The following is an 18,569-nucleotide window of genomic DNA, read 5'->3' on the forward strand; positions in this document are numbered from 1 at the left end:
CGGCGCTCTGGCCCTATCTCGGAGTCTCCCGCGAGGCTCTGGTTGCTATGGTGATCGCTGGCGCAGGGCCGTCGCGGGACTAATTCGGCTCCAGACCCCGCCCCCGACGTCCTGGATGCGTCAGGCGCCCGTCAGTCCCTTGTTGTGCTCGTTGCCATGGTGATCGCGCCGCGGGGGCCGCGGCAGGACGCAGTACCTGAAGCTGACGCAGCCGCTGCGGGTGAGTCCGCGGCCCTCTCGTCCCACCCTGGTCCGCTCGCGTGATTCCCCTCCCGCCTGCCACCGCACAACCCGAATGCGGCCTGCGGTCCTGGGCCTCCTGGGCCTCCTCACTTCCTGAGCGCCCACCCTGGGCCCCCAGTACTGGTCGGGGGAGCCGCCCGTCCGTTGGGGAGGTCAGCAGGCCTCGGTCAAGGCCCCAGCGGGAGAAGGAGACGCGGGGCTGTGGACAGGCGGGAGGGCCTGGCAACGGGTAGGGTGGTTCCAGAAAAGGCCTGTGGGCTGAACCCTAAGGCCTGAGCCGCCCAGAGGCTTCACCTCTTACTGACCGAGGGCAGGGGACCCATACTTCCTCACTCACAGCTCAGGGAGGGGCCACTCCTGGCTGGACACCTGGCAGGAGACTCCTGTCTTCACTCCCAGGCAGGGCGGCAGGCCTGGTCCCCGCACCCACCACCACGCTGCCTGCAGAGTGAAGATGTGACCCCTGGCCCATATTCATTTTAGAGGAGGCTTCGACCTGCCTTTACAGCTACTACAATGTTAGGCATAGACTTTGGGTGAGTCCCCAGGGATTTTTCTCTGCTCCCTAACTCTCTTTCCCTTAATTGGGTCCACAGGACTTCTGGAAGGATGAGGTCTTCACTGGTGCCTTTGGGGCCCCCTGTGAGCCAGGACCGCGTCATTACCAGCTTCCCTAAGGTACAGAGGCACTAGGCCAGCCCTTTTTGTGTGCACTGCTTTCGGGACACCATGTCTGCATCCAGCTTTCCCCACCGCATTCACCACCAGAAGCAAAGCAGGTGAATCGGGGCCATCAGTCCCAGCTGGCAGACCCCAGACCCCAGGAATTTAGCAGACTTCTTTTTTTTTTTAATTTACATATATGTACCGTTCATTGTTTCTAAGAACAGTTTAGAGCTTTAGCTTTTTAAACTTACATAGTTACCAAAGGAATAAAGCCAACCACAAAATAAGGATCAACAGAATGCCATAATCCAATCATAAAGGACAGTCAAATGTGCTTAAACATATTCAAGAAATCAGTCATCTAAGTTATAAATAATAAGTAGTTCACTTGAGTCCTTTTTTTAAGATTCTACATATAAGTGATTCATATGGCATTTTTCTTTCTCTTTCTGGCTTACTTCACTTAGAATGACGATCTCCAGGTCCATCCGTTTTGCTGCAAATGGCATTATTTTTATTATTTTTTGTGGCTGAGTAGTATTCCATTGTGTATATATCACAGTTTTTTTATCCAGTCATCTGCTGACAGACTTCTTGAGAAGCCAGGAGACTTGATGTTGACCTTCCGAGGTGGGCCAGCCAGTTGAGGGTGATGCCAGGAGGCAGTAATGTTTGGAGGTTAAGGGCACAGACTTTGCAGTCAGACAGTCCTGGGTGTGAATCCTGACTCCATTAAGCTGTGTGACCGTGGGCAAGTTACTCAACCTCTCTGAGCCCCTTATACCCAAGGCTCATTTCTCTCATGTTGGTTGCCTGACTCATGGTAAATGGGAGCTCTCTTGCCCAAGTTTTGGTCACTGTTTTTCTCATTATGATTGTTACATAATCAAACAGCACTCAGTTTCCTGACACCAAATCCAAGTTTCTCCCCTCTCACCATTCTGCCTTCTGTACCTGCTGGAAACTCACAGCTCTCTTCCATCTGTATTCAAATCCAATATTAATCACAGCAGGGAATGCAAATCAGTACAACCTCGGTAGGGGGCAGTAGGACAGTGTCTCTCAACACAGCTGATGCCCCTGCCTACCCTCCTGTCCAGCCACTTGGGGCCTGGCACTGCAGCAATTTGTAAAGCAGGAGATCAGACACAACATACTGTCCTCGGAGAGGAGGCCACTTAGCCGAGTGCTGCTTCCTGACACAAACCTGGGGATGAATGAGCGCCTGTCAGGGGCTGATGTGCCGTGAGGGCCCAAGTAAGTTGTTAAGCACCATGTGTGAGAGAGGAAGCAGGAGAAAAGAAATGCATGTGTCGCTTAAGTGAGCAGAAAATCTCTCCGGAAGGGTACTTGAGAGCCTGCTCTCAGTATGTTGCTGGCTAGGGTTCTTGAAATCCTTAATCAACAGAAACTAATAACAGACCAGACAAGAAATTCAGGCAAAGCTTTATTGGGACTGCAGCACGAGGGAGTGAAAACAAGTAACAGGTGCCCTTGCTCGCTCCCCGAGGTTGGGGGGTGGAACTGGCCCCTTAAATGCGGTGAGGGTAGGGGCGGATCAATGGTCCAGCCACGGGGCAGCGTTAGGTGGTCGGTCCACCCCCTTGGTGGGCCATGTGCAGGGATCACGGGCAGGACCTGCTTCTGCTCCCGACATTTCAAAAGTGGCAGTTGGGTTTTTGGTCTTTTTGTATGTTATTGTTCATAATTTGCCCCAACTGTGCACATGTGCAGTTATTTCTTGTCCCTTATAGTTTCTTTGTTCTGTTGCTGGAGGAGACGTTTGTCCAGGTGCAGGCGCTGCGGCCCAGGGTCCCAGGTCCCAGCCTGTCACAAGTGGTTGCCTCCGTATGTAGGGGGAAGAAGTCCTCTCTTGAGCCTTAAAACTTGTGTCCAGGGCTGTGGGGGGGGGGAGTGAGGAAGGGAGGTTCTGGGTCTCTTCTAGGGTCTGCAATGGTTCCTCCTCCCCTTTTCCTGCCTTCTGGCCAAGTTCTTTCTGCACATACACCTCGGTGCCCCAGACTCATGGACAGCTCCCTGCAGGATTTTCCATCTCATCAGAGGCCCCGGCAGCTGCTTCCCTACAGAGCTTGACAGTGGTGACCGGGGATGACAGAGATGGGTGTTAAAGAGTCAAAGGAAGGAATGTGTCATCAGCCCCAAACAGCCCAGGCCTCTTGGGATGAAGGACCTCATTTATAAAGCAGGACAGCGATGCTCAGAGAGGTCAGGACAGCTGTCCAAAGTCACACAGCTAGACTCAGGGGAGCCCAGACTTATCCTGACTGTGGGCAACTCGACTTTCCCCATCCCTGGGAAGCAGCCTGGAGCATCAGTCCTGTTTCCACAGGTAGTCAGGGGTCACAGGCCACTGGGTTCCCGCTTGGGCTCCCTGGTCCATCCTGGCCCTGCTCCTCCTGCTCAGGGCTCACAAGACTCTGGAGTCTCACAAGGTCCTGACACGGTGGAGGGTGGATGTGACAGAGGGACCAGGGACTGCTGGGAAGTAAGTCACCACCTGCTGCCTTGCTCAGTGAGGGAGCCGCAGCTTCACAGAGCCATGTGCCCACCCGTCTGTCTGTCTGTCTGTCTCTTTCCAGTGCTACACGCCCGCCGCCTGCCTGCAGCTCAGGGAGCACTTCCATGGGCAGGTCAGCATCGCCTGCCAGCGCAGGAGCACAGGGACCGTCGGGTGAGTGCCCCCGTCAGAGGGTGGGGAGGCGTGAGAGCATGCGGGAATGAGACTGGTGCACAGACTGCATGGGTGCACCCTAGACAGACACCCCAGACGGGCCATCCGGACTTCATCTGGCTTTACCCACTAGTCCTCTGCCGTCGGGATGAGTGCTCCTGCTCAGTGAGACGTGCACCTGGGGTCTTAGCGCACTGCTGTTCCCTCTGTCTGGAGCGCCTTTCCTCCCCTTCAGGGCTCAGCACAAGTGTCAGGTCCCTGGGATCTTCTCTGAGTCCCCACAGCCTCCTGGGGGCTCCTGTGTTCCGTGCACTGATCTCCCCGGGCTGTGTGTGCATACCTGGGCTCCCCACGAGCTCTCACCCCTCACCCGGAGTCAGGGCCACCTGCTCCGGCACTAGTGTAGGCACAGTGCCCTCGCAGACGTGGCCGGGGAACTGCACCAGGTCTCCAGGTGACGCAGAGGTGCCCTCTTGCTGTCTGCAGGCAGAGGTTAGTGGTTTTGGCACCAGCTGCAGAAACACTGTAAGTGTTACCCACAGTCCCAGGAATGTTGCTGCCAGTGGTGCAGGACACACACGGAGTGAGGGGGCAGCTGGTCCCAGAGGGTAGAGGGAGGGTCCCCCACTGAAAGCCTCAGAGTTGCTTTGCCTCGGGCTGCAGCCCAGGCAAGCAGTGCTGGGTCCTGTCCACAACGCTCCCCTGGCCTGCTGGGCCTTTGCAGACCCTCTAGGGGAGCAGGTGACAGTGGTGTCCTGGTCAGGGTGTCCAGCGAGAGTCCCTGCAGGCACACGGCCCCAGGCCCTGCCCCCAGGCCTGCGTCTCCTGCGCTCCAGCTCCCTGCCTGCGCCCCCAGCTTGGATGCAGGCCACCCAGGGCTCTTCCCACTGCTCCCACAGCCCAAGACTCTGCCTCTCGCGGTACCCATTTCTGATTTTCACAACAGGGACAGGGGCCCAGTGGGGTCAGGAGTACAGCCCTAGGGACAGCAGAGTCCCCAGGACAAATGCAGGCCCTCCTGCCTTCCGGTCTGAGGGCGAGTGATGGGAGCAGAAGTCCCAGAGCGTCACAGGTGGCCCATCACAGGGAAGGAAGGACCCACGTGCAGGACGATGGTCCCAAGACCGTGCTTGAGAGCAACACGCATGTTCCTCGCAGGCTCAGACTCTCCAAGGTGGTTGTGGTCGGCGATCTCTACGTGGGCAAGACCAGCCTCATCCGCAGGTGTGTCTACCGGCCACGCCTCCCCGCATCCGCTCCTCACACCTGCCTGGAGGCCCAGATGCTTGTCGTAGTGGGGACAGTGTGGCCACTGGGAGGAGGTGCAGGAAACTGGGGAGATAGTGGGTCAGGCAGAGAGTGGGGCATCCCAGGAGCCTGGCGATGGTTACACCGTCCCTGGGGTCACCTCCCTTCTCGTGGACGCATCGTCTGACCTGCAGCTTCTCCCCACGTAGTTCTTCTTGGGCTCCGTCCACCCATGGTCTGTCTCTCTGGCCGTCACTGCCTGATCCTCCCCACGGGTAGCCATTCTGTCACCTCCAAACTTTTACTGTCAGGAGTGAAGCCTCTGCTTACACCTCTGACTGCTCCCTCGGCCCCCACAGGTTCTGCAGGAACGTCTTCGACCGTAACTACAAGGCCACCATTGGGGTGGACTTTGAGATCGAGCGCTTTGAGGTTGCTGGGATCCCCTACAGCCTCCAGATGTAAGTCACTGTCAGATTGCGCTGTTTTCTGCGCAGTCACGGGGCTTCGCAGAGACCCCTAGGGAAGGCCACAGTGCCTTCTCGACTGTGCCCTGTGCGCTCAGGAGGACCCGTCGGGACAAGAGGCCTGGGCAGTTGCATGAAACTGGGCTTCCCGCCTCCCTGAGGCCCTGGGCGCTCCCTCAGACCTCACAGCCTGATATGCTCAGGCACCTCTGCCCTCAGTGGCCCACTGGCCTCAGTCCCTCCGCTCCAGTTTCTCTCAGGACAGCCCAGAGTCTCCCCCAAGGCTCATACTTTCCCATCAGAACCTTCGGGACCCTGCCCTCCCTCTCCTCTGGCGCCTGGTCTTTGGCCCTGCCCTCTCCTGCATGGCTTCCCTGCTGGCATTCCCCAGGCCTCTGTCTCGTCCCCTCCTCATTTCTGTCTCCCTGGGGTTCACCCCTGCTCCCTGGAGTCACTCCTCAATCCTCCCTGCCCTTCCTGTCATCAGGATGGAGCTCACCCCTCCTGGCCCACTCCCTCTCCTAAACTGTTGAGACGGTGCCCGCTCCTCTGGGACCAGCCCCAGTGCAGTCCTGGAGCAGGTGATACCCCCAAACCTCACCCAAGGGGAAGTCCAGGGTCAGACCCGAGCAGAGGAGGCTATGTAGACACAGGGCTGCAGGACTGAGGGGATGAGGAGCCGGGAGACTGACAGGGGAGCTTCAGTGGAGCCAAGCAGAGAGAGGCCTGGGCTGCACTCACCATTGTGCTCACAGGCCACGTCTAATTTGAGGGCCCAGGACAAAGCAGGGATGGCCTCTCATTGTCCTGTGCTGAGGCCATTGCCAGCCACCCTCCCAGTTCCCACCCAGAGTCATTTTCAGAAGTGAATTAATGAAAGCATCCAGAAGTTCTGCAGCGTGCTCAGTCACTGGAAAACACTTCAGACCATTGGTGTCTTGTGGTTTGTCAGCTTGTTAGTTTACTGAGAAAAGTTAGATTTTGATGTATTGATTTTTAAAATGGATGGATTTTCAGACTTAGCCTTGCATTTTGACCTGCCTTTTTCTAAACTAGGGCAAGTAGATCTCAGCATGGTGTGTCTCTCTCTTCTATACTGTGTTCATGGCAGACATCATTAATCAATTGCTGTGTTCTTTACCGTAGAGCCAGGATTCAGCTCCTCCAGAGAGCTGGAGCTAACTGATCAGAGATGCAAACCATGTCCCTGTTAGACACCCCACCCCAACCTGGGGAGCTGAGCATCCCTCACTTTCACATCCCCCTCACCCACCCCCCACTGCTGTGTGGGAGGTGGAGCCACACCGCAGTTACATATGAGCAAACAGCAGAGCCACAGCTGGTGGCCCAACCAGTAGCCCCAGACCCATTGATGGGGCCTCCTCTACAGGTGGGCTTCCACATCTTCGGAGTGAGCCACATCGGGAGCGTGTTATCTTTTTCATGGCAGGGTCAGAAGGCACTGAGCTACAACTCCACTCATCAGGGCAGTGGAACTGCTAAGGCCATGCCCCCCTCTCCCCAACCCAGGCACAATGCATCCAAGCGAGCGGGTTCCCCCACGGGGCACCCTAGGAAGGGGACATAAGGAGTTGGGTGTGGGGACACCCGGCTGGCAGCAGGCACTTCCAAAGCCCATGAGGCTGGTGGGGGCCTTTGGGTTTCCCATCCAGGACACCATGATCCATCACTTAATCTGCCACCTCTCCATTTCCCTCTCTTTGCCATCACACAGCTGGGACACAGCAGGGCAGGAGAAGTTCAAGTGCATCGCATCTGCCTACTACCGGGGTGCGCAGGGTAAGCAGCCGGGTGATAGTGATAGTGGGGCCTCAGCCACATGTAGCAGGGGCTCCCCACCAGACTCCCAGCAAGAAGTCCAGGTCTTGTGTGCAGGCGCCAAGTCTGCCCTCTGAGAACCACTGAGGAAACACAGGGGCCGGTCCACACCTTCCAGCCGAGCTGGGCTGGCCTCTGCAGTCACACACTTCAGGGACCTGGGGTGGTGGGCGTTCCCTGAAAGTCTCTGGCCCTGTTTCAGCTCAGAAGGATGCTCAGAGAGGGGAGTGCTTGTGCAGAGACCCCAGAAAGAAGAGCAGAGTCGACCCAGGAGCAGGGAGCAGGGGCAGGCTGGGGGAAGGAGTGGAGGAGGGCCCCTGGGTGGGGCCCATCAGGGCTCTGCACCCACCACCTCCACGCCAGGGGCCTCCTGGTCAGCAGGCAGCGGCCACCTTAGCTGCCTACTCTGACCAGGAATGAGAGGGAAGGGGTTTCAGTGGGAGATGGAGCGAGGCGTCTGAGGCATCCAAAACCAGACTCCAGTGATGGGACGGTTATGTCCACTCAGTACTGGTGTTAAAAAATCACATTTTCATTAAGGTTTGAAAAAAAAGCAGAAGTGGAACATCCGCTGTGGTCTCTCTTCTCGGGGGGATGACACCCCCAGGAATAAGAGGTGTGAGGCGCCTGGCCCAGCCCTGCAGATGGCAGCCCGGGCCACCGTCACCACTGCCATCAGTTTCCTCCCTCACTTCCCATCCCCCTGCCGGGGCGGGACAGTGCACAGGTGGCCTGTGTCAGGCCCTGCTCACATCCTCCCCCGACCCCGGGCCAGTAGAGAGCAGGCCCTTCTAGAATGATCACCACGGGGGGCCGCCCTGGACACCGCGGGACCAGGTGGACAGTGGTGGAGGAGTCTGGGGCAGGGGCTGCCTCTCCAGGTTTTCTCCCCACCCTGCTCCTCAGAAAGTGTCTCCCTGGGGCGGGTTGTTGTGAATCACTCCCACAGCCACAGCCGCCCCTGGTCAGAGAGCGGCCCCATATCAGGCTCTGGACCAAGAGCTTTAAAAAAGCTGCACTGGCTTAGTCCTCACTGCCACCTGCATGCAGGTAGCTACCGCCCTCCCCCTTCACAGACTGGGAGACCGAGGCTCTCGGCGGTTAAGGCCCTCACCTGTGCACCCTCAGTGGGGAGCAGCAGGGAGACCTGAACGCAGGAGGTCACTGTGCCTCCCTGGACCTGCTGTGGCTGGGCTGCGGTGTGTGGATATTGGGGGGGGGGGGTCCTCAGGGGCAACCAGTCCCTGCTGTGGGGTCCAGAGCTGAGGGCTCAAGCGTCCACCCCGCTGTTCAGTGGGAGCCCCCTTGTCCCACCATGTTTGCCTCACCTGTCACTTACCGGCCCTTGGCTTTCCCCTGTGTGCAGTGATCATCACGACCTTTGACCTCACGGACCTGCAGACTCTGGATCATACCAGGCAAGTCTGGGACTCTTGGCCCCTGGGGTCCCCCGAGCTCCCCAAACTTTGGCTGTGACCTGGGCCCTTGACGGGGTGTGAACGACCAGGCTCACTGATCAGAACCAGCCGTCCACAGGCCGATTCCTGCCCCGTTGCCATTTTATTCCTCAAGTTCTGCAGCTGTCTCTGAAGGCGGGGCGGCCCACACTGCCTTGGGGCTGCTGTCACCACCTTGAAAGCCTTAATAATTTGGAGTGGGGGGCCTAGCATCTTCACCTCCCATGGGCCTGTCTGCAGGGATACAACTGGGCACTTGCTGCCTGGGATGGGGATCTGCTCGGGTACGCTGGCCACATGACTGCCTCTGGAGGCCCTCCTGCTTCCGCCAGGACCAAAGCCCCTTCACCCCACTTCTGTTTGGGGCATTCACACCCACATCTCCAACCCTGTGAGGGAGGCCGGGCTGGTCACTCCAGTTGGTGGGAGTGCAGGACTCACCCAGGGTGGACCTGCAGCTAGGAGGGGGGCTCCAGCTCCCCTGATGGTTCCTTGCATCCCCACGCCACACCCCCAGCCCTGCGGAGGACTGGGCTGCACCCCGACCTGGTCGTCCTGGGCTCCTCGGGGTGGGAGGTGCCATCTCAGCCTATCCCCTGTGGTCCAGGCAGTGGCTGGAGGATGCACTGCAGGAGAATGAGCCGGGCACCTGCTTCCTGTTCCTTGTGGGGACCAAGAAGGACCTTCTGGTGAGTGGAGTGGAGAGGCCTGGGGCGGCCTTGGAAAATGTGTCCCTTCCCACCCAGTCGAGGGACGGAGGGTGAGGCCCATGTGCCTAGGCGGGAATTTGCAGACTGCAGGCCCGGGGGCCGAAAGTGGGGGCACGCGCATTCCCTGTGCTCGTCCCGTCAGGGCCGCTGGCACCCAGACTCTCCTGGGACCACTGGGTCTCACCTCCAGGCAGGCACCCACCCCAGGCATGTCCCCCCAGGAGACCTGGGTAGCTGGGTCAGCAAGGCTGCTTCTCCCAGTCAGGGGTGGCATGTGAGCAGGCGGAGGTAGAGGCTGTGCGCCTGGCCAACGAGATGGAGGCTGAGTATTGGTCAGTGTCCGCCAAGACCGGTGAGTGGGTCCGGGCCTGGGGGAGGCTGTGGCAGGAGTGTGGGTGGAAGCACCAACCCCAGCCCCACAGGAACAGAAAGGTCCCCAACCCTGTAAGCACCTGCCGTCTTATTGGAGTAACAGCACGTTCCCTGAGAGCTCCCTGTAAGCCAAGCAGGACTGCTCTGCAGTTGCACAGGTTGTTAGCTGCACAAAGGCAATGTGTGAGTTGGGCATGGCCTCGTCCTCCTGGAGGAGGATGCACAGAGTGTCTGCATGGGGGCTGGTGGTTCTAATCCTCACCACTGCCCACTGGACAGGTGCTCACAGGTTACAGGGAAGCAGGCTCATGTCTGATCTCCGCACAGCCCGGCGCCTGGCCCACAGGAGTGCTCAGTAGCAACTGATTGGAAGAGTAGGTGCTGGGAAACCAAGGCTCATTGATTTGCGGGAGTGGCCGGGACAGGTGTCTGGAATGGGGAGCCCATCCCCTGCACTGCCCTGCCCAGACACCCCCCAGAGAGGGGCCGCCCTGGTTCCCGCACCACTGTCTCCTTCCCAGTGCGACTGCAGGTGAGAGCAGAGGTGGCCGGGGTCATGGCTGTCCCGTGTCCACAGGGGAGAATGTGAAGGCGTTCTTCAGCCGCGTGGCCGCCCTGGCCTTTGAGCGCTCGGTGCTGCAGGACCTGGAGCGGAGGAGCAGCGCCTGGCCGCAGGTCGGCAACGGGGACCTCATCCGTACGTGCAGGTGACGGGCTGGGCTGGGAAGCAGGCTTGCAGCCTGAAATCCACGTCCACCTCCCTCTCCTCCCAAGACCCAGCCATTCCCGTAGCTGGCCACCCTCTGCTATCCTCTCTGGGCTGTCCCTTTCCCCTTCCCTCTCACCTATAGCTTGCAGCCTTCCTGCCTGTCTGCCTGCTCAGCTATCCGCCCTGGATCTCCCCATCCTCCGGCAGCCTCCTCATGGGCCAGGCCAGGCATCCCAGGCCCTACTGATGTGTCCTGGCCTCGCTTCTCCTGGTCTGTGCTTTTTCCACTCTGTTGTGCCACCTGGAACTCATCCTGGGCCTCTTGGCCTGTGCCCAGTCACCAAGGCCTTGAACAAGAGGCCTAGGAGTCCAAGTTCAGGGCTCTAACCAGGAGAGTCAGCAGAGGGTACCGGTGGGGGCCCTTGACGCCAGGTGACTTCTCCCCTCCTTACAGGAATGGAGGGACATCCACCCGAGACCCAGGACAGTGAGAGGCCCTCCAGCCTGGGTTGCTGTTAGCCGAGCCTGCATCAGAGGCCTCTGTCCCTGATCCCGCGAGGGCAGTGCCTCCTGTGGCGTGGAGGGTGGCGCGGCCGTGCTGAGCCCCAGGGCTCTGCCTCTCCTCTCTAGCGGGTCCAGAGCCAGAAGAGGCCCCACTGGCCGCCCCAGGGCCCACGCTGCCCAGCTGGTGGGGGCACTGCGGTGATCATGTGGAAGTCTGGTCACACACATGGAGCCACCCGGCAGTTCCCCCAGCCCGGAGGGGCCTCACGGCCGCAGACACAAACACGGGCCCCCAGAGCCCACGGTCCTCTTGGGCCCTCTGCCCCAGCCTTCCTGGTTGACCTCGGAATCTTCCTCCTCTCAATGGTCCAGGCAAGCAGGACTTGTCGAAGTCAGCACATGAGGGTAAATCCACCTGCCATCCTGGTCTGGATTTTTCTGTCAGCAGCAGGACTGGCCATTCTGGACCTTTCCGGCCGAGGGGCCATCTTTGGCTCCTCCGTAATCTGTGGCATCCTGCCCTCCTGGTTAGTGGGCAAGGAGGGGCAGAACAGGCCACCCGTGCCCATCTGGCCCTGAGACACAAGGTTCCCCAGCCCAGCTGCGCCTGGGTAGCTCGCTGCTACACCCTGGAGCGGGGCACTGCCGGCTCTGCCCCCAGCAGCTGTCACCTGGACTCTGCGGGGCCACCCCTCTCTGGACCCTTGTGATGGGGTCCACGCGTCCTGGGACACTGGAGGCCCTCCAGCACCTGGCAAGTGGGTTCCCTGTCTCCATCTCCTCCCTGTACACCCAGAACAGGCAAGCACAGCCTAGGCCCCCTCCCCAGCTCCTGCCAGAGTACCCGGCCTTCTCCTGTCCTCACACTGCTCCCCCACGGGGGCCTCTTGCCCCCCACCTACCCCGCACGCCCCAGCCCTGGGTGTGTGCCCCTTCCCGCCCTCATCAGCCACAGGTGGGTGGTTCAGCCGGCGTCTCGCCTGCTTCTTGGAGATGGTGAGCATTCCTGGGGCAGCCGTGTGGGCGGCACCATCTCCCAGTGCCCCCAACAGTGCCGGGCACACCACAGGTGCCCAGTGGGTGCCCACCTGCTCACAGCGATCGCCAGACAGTGGCCAGGGAGACACGGCTTTCTCTGTCCATTCCCCCGTCACCAGATTTTGAGCTCTCCTTTTTTATAGACATAAGGTACTTCTTTATATAGATCATTCTCAAAGGACTTACGTACATGCTTATTGTAAAACAGGACAGCACAGGGCTTTGTGTACAGAGCGACAGTCCCCCGTGGCCCGGGTGTCAGCCTTGTCTTGATGCCCCCCATCTTCTAAGCAGAAGGGGCTCCCAGAGGTGGGGGTGGGGCCCTGGCACAGGTCACCCAAGGAGGCCCCGAGATGAGACACCCTCCCAGCAGCCCCCAGGCTCTGCCATCTGCTGCGGCCTCCCATGTCACCTCCCATATGTCAGGCAGGCAGAATGTGGCTGTCACGCGGCCTCCTTCCAAGCCTCCCCCCACATCCAGATGCTTCTGGCATATTCAGGGCCACCAGCCACCTGTCTGAGCCTGCGGCCCAGGAGGGAGCAGGCAGTGCCTCCTTGCTTGTAGGCCCTTCCCTCTGCTCCGTCATCCCCAACAGGTGGATGGCACCCCTGGCCTGAGGTGCTCTGGGCCTCTGACCTCAAGGAGCCACAGCCTGGACCACCTCACTGGCCGTCCTGGCTCTCTACGAGGCTGGAAACGCAGGCAGGATGCTCTGCCAGGACCCCCTACTCTACTCATCGCAGCAGCGGTGGTGGAGTGACAGCTGAGGGGCCTGGGAGGAAAGGCCCACATCTCACTTGTTGGAGCCATTGGCCAAGGAAGTCCTGCAGAGACCCCTGCTCCCCACTCCAGGCCGGGGCTGGTGGCCTGGAGGAGGTGCTCCACCAGGCACCATTCAGCACAGCACGACCAGCAGGACGAGGAAACAGCTGGATCGATCAACCTTGTGTTCTGACCTTGCCCGCAGCTCCCAGGGGCTGACAGGTGACAGATGGGGGGTCACGTGGCCACATCCCACTTGCAGAGAGTCGTCCTCTGGCTTCTGGCCCCCAAAGTGGGTGGGGATGAGGGTATAGACGGGGTAAGGAAGGACAAAAAGTGGCCCAAGCTTTCAAGTCGGCCTCAGGCAGAAAGCCCTGCTGTTGACACCACACGTGACAGCTGCCTGGTGGCACCGTGTCAGGAGCCTGGATCTGGGACTTGGGCAGGCTGGGCCCCCACTTACTGCTGTGTGACTGGAGGTAGGGGGAATCGCTGCCTCTCTCTGGGCCCCTTTCCCCACCTCCTGCCCACATGATGGCTGCGTGAGATGGAAGGAAATCACATCCCTGGAGCCCCAGGCTGGCAGCTGGTGAGAACCCCAAGACTGTGGGACTCCCGTGGCAGGGCCACTGCACCCCCCCATAGGCACCTTAGCGTGAATGAGGAAAAGGTACCAGGTGGTTCCTCAAACAGTGACACATGGAATGGCCACGCGGCCCAGAATTCCTGTTCCTAGGAATAATCCCAAAGGAACTGAAAACGACGGAAAGTGTGCGTACACACTTGTTCAGGCATCGTTACTGACACGAGCCAAATGTCCCCCAGCGGATGGATGAACAGAATGCCGTCCATCCATCCAATGGGATATCATTCTGCCTCAAAAAGGAAGAAGGTGCTGACATGTGCTACACCGGGTGGGGGGCCTTGAAAACGTGATGCTCAGTGAAAGAAGCCAGACCCCAAAGGCTTGTGTGAATCCATTGACAAGAAATACCCAGAATAGGCAAGTCAGAAAGACAGAAAGGAGGTTGGTGGTTGCCAGGGGCTGGGGAGGGGAGAAATGGGGAGCAACTACTTCATAGGTTTCCTTTTGGGGTGATGAAACTATTTTTGAACAAAATACAAATTGGGGTCACACTAACGTGGATGTACCAGATGCCTCTGAACTGTTCACTTGAAGATAGTTTTATCTTATATGAATTTCACCTCAATTGTTTTAAAAAGCACTTCTTGCTCAGGACATTTGATATCCATCTGTTAGAAAACTGCCCTTATAAAGTGACTTTGAAACAACAAGACACCTTTTGATAATTGCTGTCACCACCAGGTGGGAGCTGGGAACGAGGCTCTCTTTGATGTGTGCCCTTGTGCAGTGCACGTCCCACCCCACTGTAGCTGGCAGCCCTGCTCAGGAAACCCCCGAGGAGGACAGGGCTGGCCAGTCCATTTTACAGAGGACACTTAACTGATGTTAGCCCCACATACTAGTGGGGCCTTCTGACTTTGGAATGGCCAAAAAAGGTTCTGGAGCTGGAGGACTGGGTCTCAGCCTGCCCACAGCTGCAGGGCTGACATGAGGGTGAATCTCTGGCTAGTGGGAGGATTGAAGAAGATTCTAGAAAAATGCTCATCCTTACCACTCAGTGAGCACGACCAGGGGCTGCTCACATCCTGGAGCTGAGGACCCAAGGGCTGGCTTAACTTTGTTTTTTAATACAACAACTTTATTGAGGTTTGATTCACATACCACACAATTCACCCATTTCAAGTGTACAATTGAGTGATTTTTAGTATATGTGCAAGGCTGTGCAGCCATCACCACTGTCTAGTTCTCAAGTATTTTCAAAAAGAAACTCAATGACTTTTAGCTGTCACTCTCCATTCCTCCCATCCCCTGTCCCCAGGCAACCACCAACCTGCTTTCTGTTTCTAAGATTTGTCTATGCTGCACATTTCCTGTAAATGGAATCATACAACTCGGTGGCCTTTTATGACTGGCTTTTTTGATGTAGTGTAGTGTTTTCAAGGTTCATCAGTGTTGTAACATGTATCGGTACTGCATTTCCTTTTAGGGCTGAGTAACATTCATTGTAATATTCCGTTGATGGACATTTAGGTTGTTTGCCTCCCCAGGGTTCTGAGGCAGCCAAAGTTCTCCATTGTTTCCAGCAGAGGGGGCTGTTGGGTCCTGCCTCTCCTGCCAGCAAAGAGATGAGATTGCCTTGGGGAGGGGTTTGCAGAAAACTGGGTCTGGGTTCAAAGACCACTGGGGCTGCTGCTGAGGGTACATGAGGGTGTCTGTGTGTGTGTGTGTGAGTGTGAGCTCACAGGTGTTTACAGGTGACAGAACTCATCAAATCACACGCATCAAATATACCCAGTTGACTGTATATCAATTTTACCCCAATAAAGCTGTAAAAAATATGTTTAATAACTTTTTTAAATTACAAAAGATAGACATAATCATTATGGAGAATTCAGAAAAGCATAATGAAGAAGAAAATAAATGTCACTGGCCACTCGGGGACAGCCGTGGAAGCCCTGGTGAAGTCCCCTCCGCCTGTTTGAACGCCTTGGAAGGCGCCATGGGGCCAGTGTGTGTGCAGCCAGGGCCCAGGGCCCACCTTGGCCCCACTAGATGAGTCTGCACCCCTCGCTCTGGACGGACTCCTGGGTCCCGGTCACATCCTTGGTCAGCGACTTCTCAGGCTTTCTGCTTCTCCGTACCCCACCTCCCCAGTCCAGCGCCCGCCCTTTCCTGATCCAGTGGCCTGGGGGAGGGGGGACTGGTTCTCCAGCCCTGTGGCCATACACACCAGCTATTCACTTAATAACACCACTCCCACTTCTGCCTCTGGTCTTGACCTTCCCTCTGAGCCCAGACCCACCCTCTCTCCATGGGATATCCCCGTGGGTGGACTCTGGGCACCCGGAGCCTCAAGAGGCCACCCCTGGCTTCCGCATCACAGTGGTGACACACTGTCCATCCATAGCTGGTCCTTCCTCTCCCCACATCCAATCTGTGTGCTAGTCCAGGACAGACTCTTGTCCGACCCCTTCTCCCCATCACCTTGCTTCCACCCTTGTCTGGGTCATCAACGCCCCCTACCTGGACCAGTGCCATGGCCCTTGACCACTTGCCCTGTTCCCCACACCAGCCCCCAGCTCTCCATGTGACAGTCCCAGCACGTCACTCTGCTATGGACTGTGCCGTCCAGTACAGCGGCCAGTGCGGCTCTTTGAATTTGAATTCCCTAAAGGCACATCAGATTAAACTTTCAGTTCTTTAGTTGGAAGGAGCTGCATGGTAGGTGCTCAGGAGACGCATGGGGAAGCCGGTGGCTGCCACGTGGTTCAGCATGCCCACCGTGCTGGAACGTTCTACTAGCTAGTGCAGGCTTTGCACCTTCCAGCTGCTTTGGGGTTTGTTGTTGTTGTTGTTGTTGTTTTCCATTTAGAATAAAACCTAAACTTCTTACAAGCCTATGCAGCCTGGCAGCCCACACCAGCCTCGCCTCCTAACCCAGTTGCTCCCCAAACACGTAGAACTGAACTCTCCCCGTCTTTGCCTTTCTGTTCCCTGTCCTTAGGACCTGCTCAGCCGTCACCTCCACTGGCCCTTCCCCAGACCTCTGCCCCTTCCTGGATGCCCGCCCGCATGGCACACACACCTCTGCTGTGGCCTGTTCTGCCTGCCTCACCCTTACCTCCTACACATGTGTGTCTCTCTTCCCGGGCTGTGTGCTCCCTTGCCCAGCAGTGGTTGAACACCTACTGTGTCCTGAGCACCGGGGGTTCACCAGGGAACAAAACAGCTGTCCATCCTTGGAAGTTTAGATCTAGCTGGGCACAGACACCAGATGGGGGTTACAGAGCGTTATGTGTCTGGACCCCACTTTCCTCTTCATTCCTCCCATCTTCAGAGGGATGGATGATAACAAAGCTCTTCGGGAAAGGACCAGAGACCCAGGGTGGGAGTCAAGGGAAGGCTCCGAGGATGGGAGGAGTGTCCTTGGGGCCAGAAAAAGCTGTCCCATGGGAAGATAGCCACTATCTCGGAGTGTCCTTCTGCCCAGCAAGCCACTTGCTCTGCCAAGAGAACAGAGCCTGCAAACTGAAACCAAACGGCATCCGAGTTTGACTGGAGCTTGCTTATGCATGCGGTATTTAAGGTGCGGCTGAGTTGGGGCCTGTAAACCAGAGAAAGGGACACCTCTCTCACAGAGGAACTCCCCACAACGTATCCTTGTCTCTCCCAGGTGCTTAATGATCGTGTCCTGCTGAGCCCACAATTCCCCCTGGAAACGGAGGGACTCTGTTAGCAAGGGGGAAAAAGCAGGTTGAAAAAAGCTTTTCGGATTCTCCCTGATGACTGCCAGGAAATAGGGTTCTGGAGGCGTGGGTTCTAGTCCTGCTGGGTCCACTCGCTGGGTGACGGGAGCAGGTCATCCAAGGAAGGCAGCTAATAGCGTTGGTGAGCTGCTGGGAGGTCAGGGTTTATGGTACCCATTCTAAAGAAGAGGTCACTCAGCCTGCGAGCACTGCTGGGATTCTGGCCTCGCTTTGCACCCCCCAAAATGAAGGCATCAATTCCTGTTTCCACACCTGCAAAACAGGCTTTACAAGGGCCCTGTCTGCCTGATGAAGGTGTGGGAGGGGACATGGGGCCTCCAGAGGGGGACAGCAGGAGGGTGGAGAGCCTGCAGGGGGTGGCGGTGAACTGTGCCTGGAAGCATCTGCCAGTCCCACCCCGGGGGCTGTCCTGCCAGTCTCCCAGGGCTCCAGCACTAAAAGCAGTCATGGGAAGGCACAGCGGTGTTTCATGTTTGCCCCCTCTGGGTGCCTTACACAGGGCACTTACGACATTTTACATATGAAGACAAAACTTAAGCTCAGAGGGGAAAGGGAATTGCCAAGGACACAAAGCCTGGAATGAGAGAGACCTGAATCCCAGCCAGGCCGGCCTGGCCACTGGCCCTGGGTTCTGTTCCTTTAGATTAGATGTCAGAGCATCCGCTCTGGTGGCACTGGAACCCAGGGGAGGGCAAGATAACACCTCACATCCATGCAAGGACAACAGAGGGTGGGCAGGAGGGAGGGGCAGGGAGGGTAGTATCCTGTTCCCATTTCAATGGCCAGGAAACAGAGGCACAGAGAGTCAGAGGCTGCCAGGACTCAAGCCCTGGTTCCTGGTTGACAAATCCTGTTTGCTTTTCCCCTCACCTGGCAGGCTGGTTGGGGTATTGTCACTTTGCGCTCCTCAGACTTCCTGCAGGGTGCGCTGTGCTGTGTGTCTAAGACCTCTGGGCTTCCCTGGAGAACAAGAAAAGATTTTGTTGCACTGCCCGCCTGGGCTATCCCGTCTTCTGCCGAGCCCTGGGCGTCCCAGTGGAGGCTGGCGACCCCCTTAGAGGCATATTACACAGAGAAGTTCCGAGTCAGGCAACCCCGGGACGAACACGGGCTCAGGACCGCAGCAAGGGAGGCGTGGGTATTGAGTGACCGGGGGAGAAATTCTCATTGATTATCTCTGACAATCCCGCGTGGCAAAAGTTGCTTCATCACCCACCCGGCGACTTCAGGGCTGGAGACCGGTTGGCACCGCTGGGTGACCTGCCCGCTGGGGGCGCACTCAGACCTCACTCCCGGGAGGGGCCGCCGGGCTGGGGACAATGAGGGTGCAGGGGTTCCTGTCCCGGGAGTACAGAACTCTCCCTCCCGGCCTCGGTTTCCCCAAGCTCGGGGACGCAGGCCGGGCCGCGGCTGGGCGGGGAAGCGGCTCCTTTAAGAGGCCCTCCCGCTCCGTCAGCCGCGCCGCGGCCACCGCCCCCCGGCCCTCCCCTTCCTGCGGCGCCGGGTGC

The 18,569-nt window shown here is 58.0% G+C and overlaps 1 protein-coding gene across 21 annotated transcripts; it reads left to right on the forward strand.

Annotated features, from left to right (window-relative positions):
• Nucleotides 1–15,132, forward strand: RAB36 (RAB36, member RAS oncogene family). 21 transcript variants are annotated; one of them, XR_012503622.1, is made up of 11 exons: nt 1–220; nt 840–921; nt 3,510–3,601; nt 4,688–4,825; nt 5,209–5,310; nt 7,052–7,116; nt 8,522–8,577; nt 9,224–9,301; nt 9,584–9,674; nt 10,216–10,401; nt 10,858–15,132. XR_012503622.1 is itself a non-coding variant. In XM_074356190.1 (11 exons), exons 2-11 carry the CDS (start codon nt 853–855, stop codon nt 10,951–10,953), a joined length of 885 nt encoding a protein of 294 aa, XP_074212291.1. In that variant the 5' UTR covers nt 1–220; nt 840–852; the 3' UTR covers nt 10,954–15,132. The 21 variants fall into 21 exon arrangements, 13 of the variants coding, with proteins under 13 accessions (XP_074212291.1, XP_074212290.1, XP_074212288.1 ...); XR_012503621.1 differs by having other exon boundaries at nt 10,216–10,391; XR_012503623.1 differs by having other exon boundaries at nt 10,216–10,369.
• Nucleotides 15,133–18,569: the final 3,437 nt, after the last annotated feature.

Source organism: Camelus bactrianus, chromosome 32, assembly GCF_048773025.1.
Source record: "Camelus bactrianus isolate YW-2024 breed Bactrian camel chromosome 32, ASM4877302v1, whole genome shotgun sequence".
Taxonomy (NCBI): Eukaryota; Metazoa; Chordata; class Mammalia; order Artiodactyla; family Camelidae; genus Camelus; species Camelus bactrianus.

Coding starts and splice junctions, on each gene's coding strand:
- RAB36 (XM_074356184.1), top strand. CDS start 853: ATGAGGTCTTCACTGGTGCCTTTGGGGCCCCCTGTGAGCCAGGACCGC. Junction 922..3,509: donor TCATTACCAGCTTCCCTAAG/GTACAGAGGCAC, acceptor GTCTCTTTCCAG/TGCTACACGCCCGCCGCCTG. Junction 9,302..9,583: donor GGACCAAGAAGGACCTTCTG/GTGAGTGGAGTG, acceptor TGCTTCTCCCAG/TCAGGGGTGGCATGTGAGCA.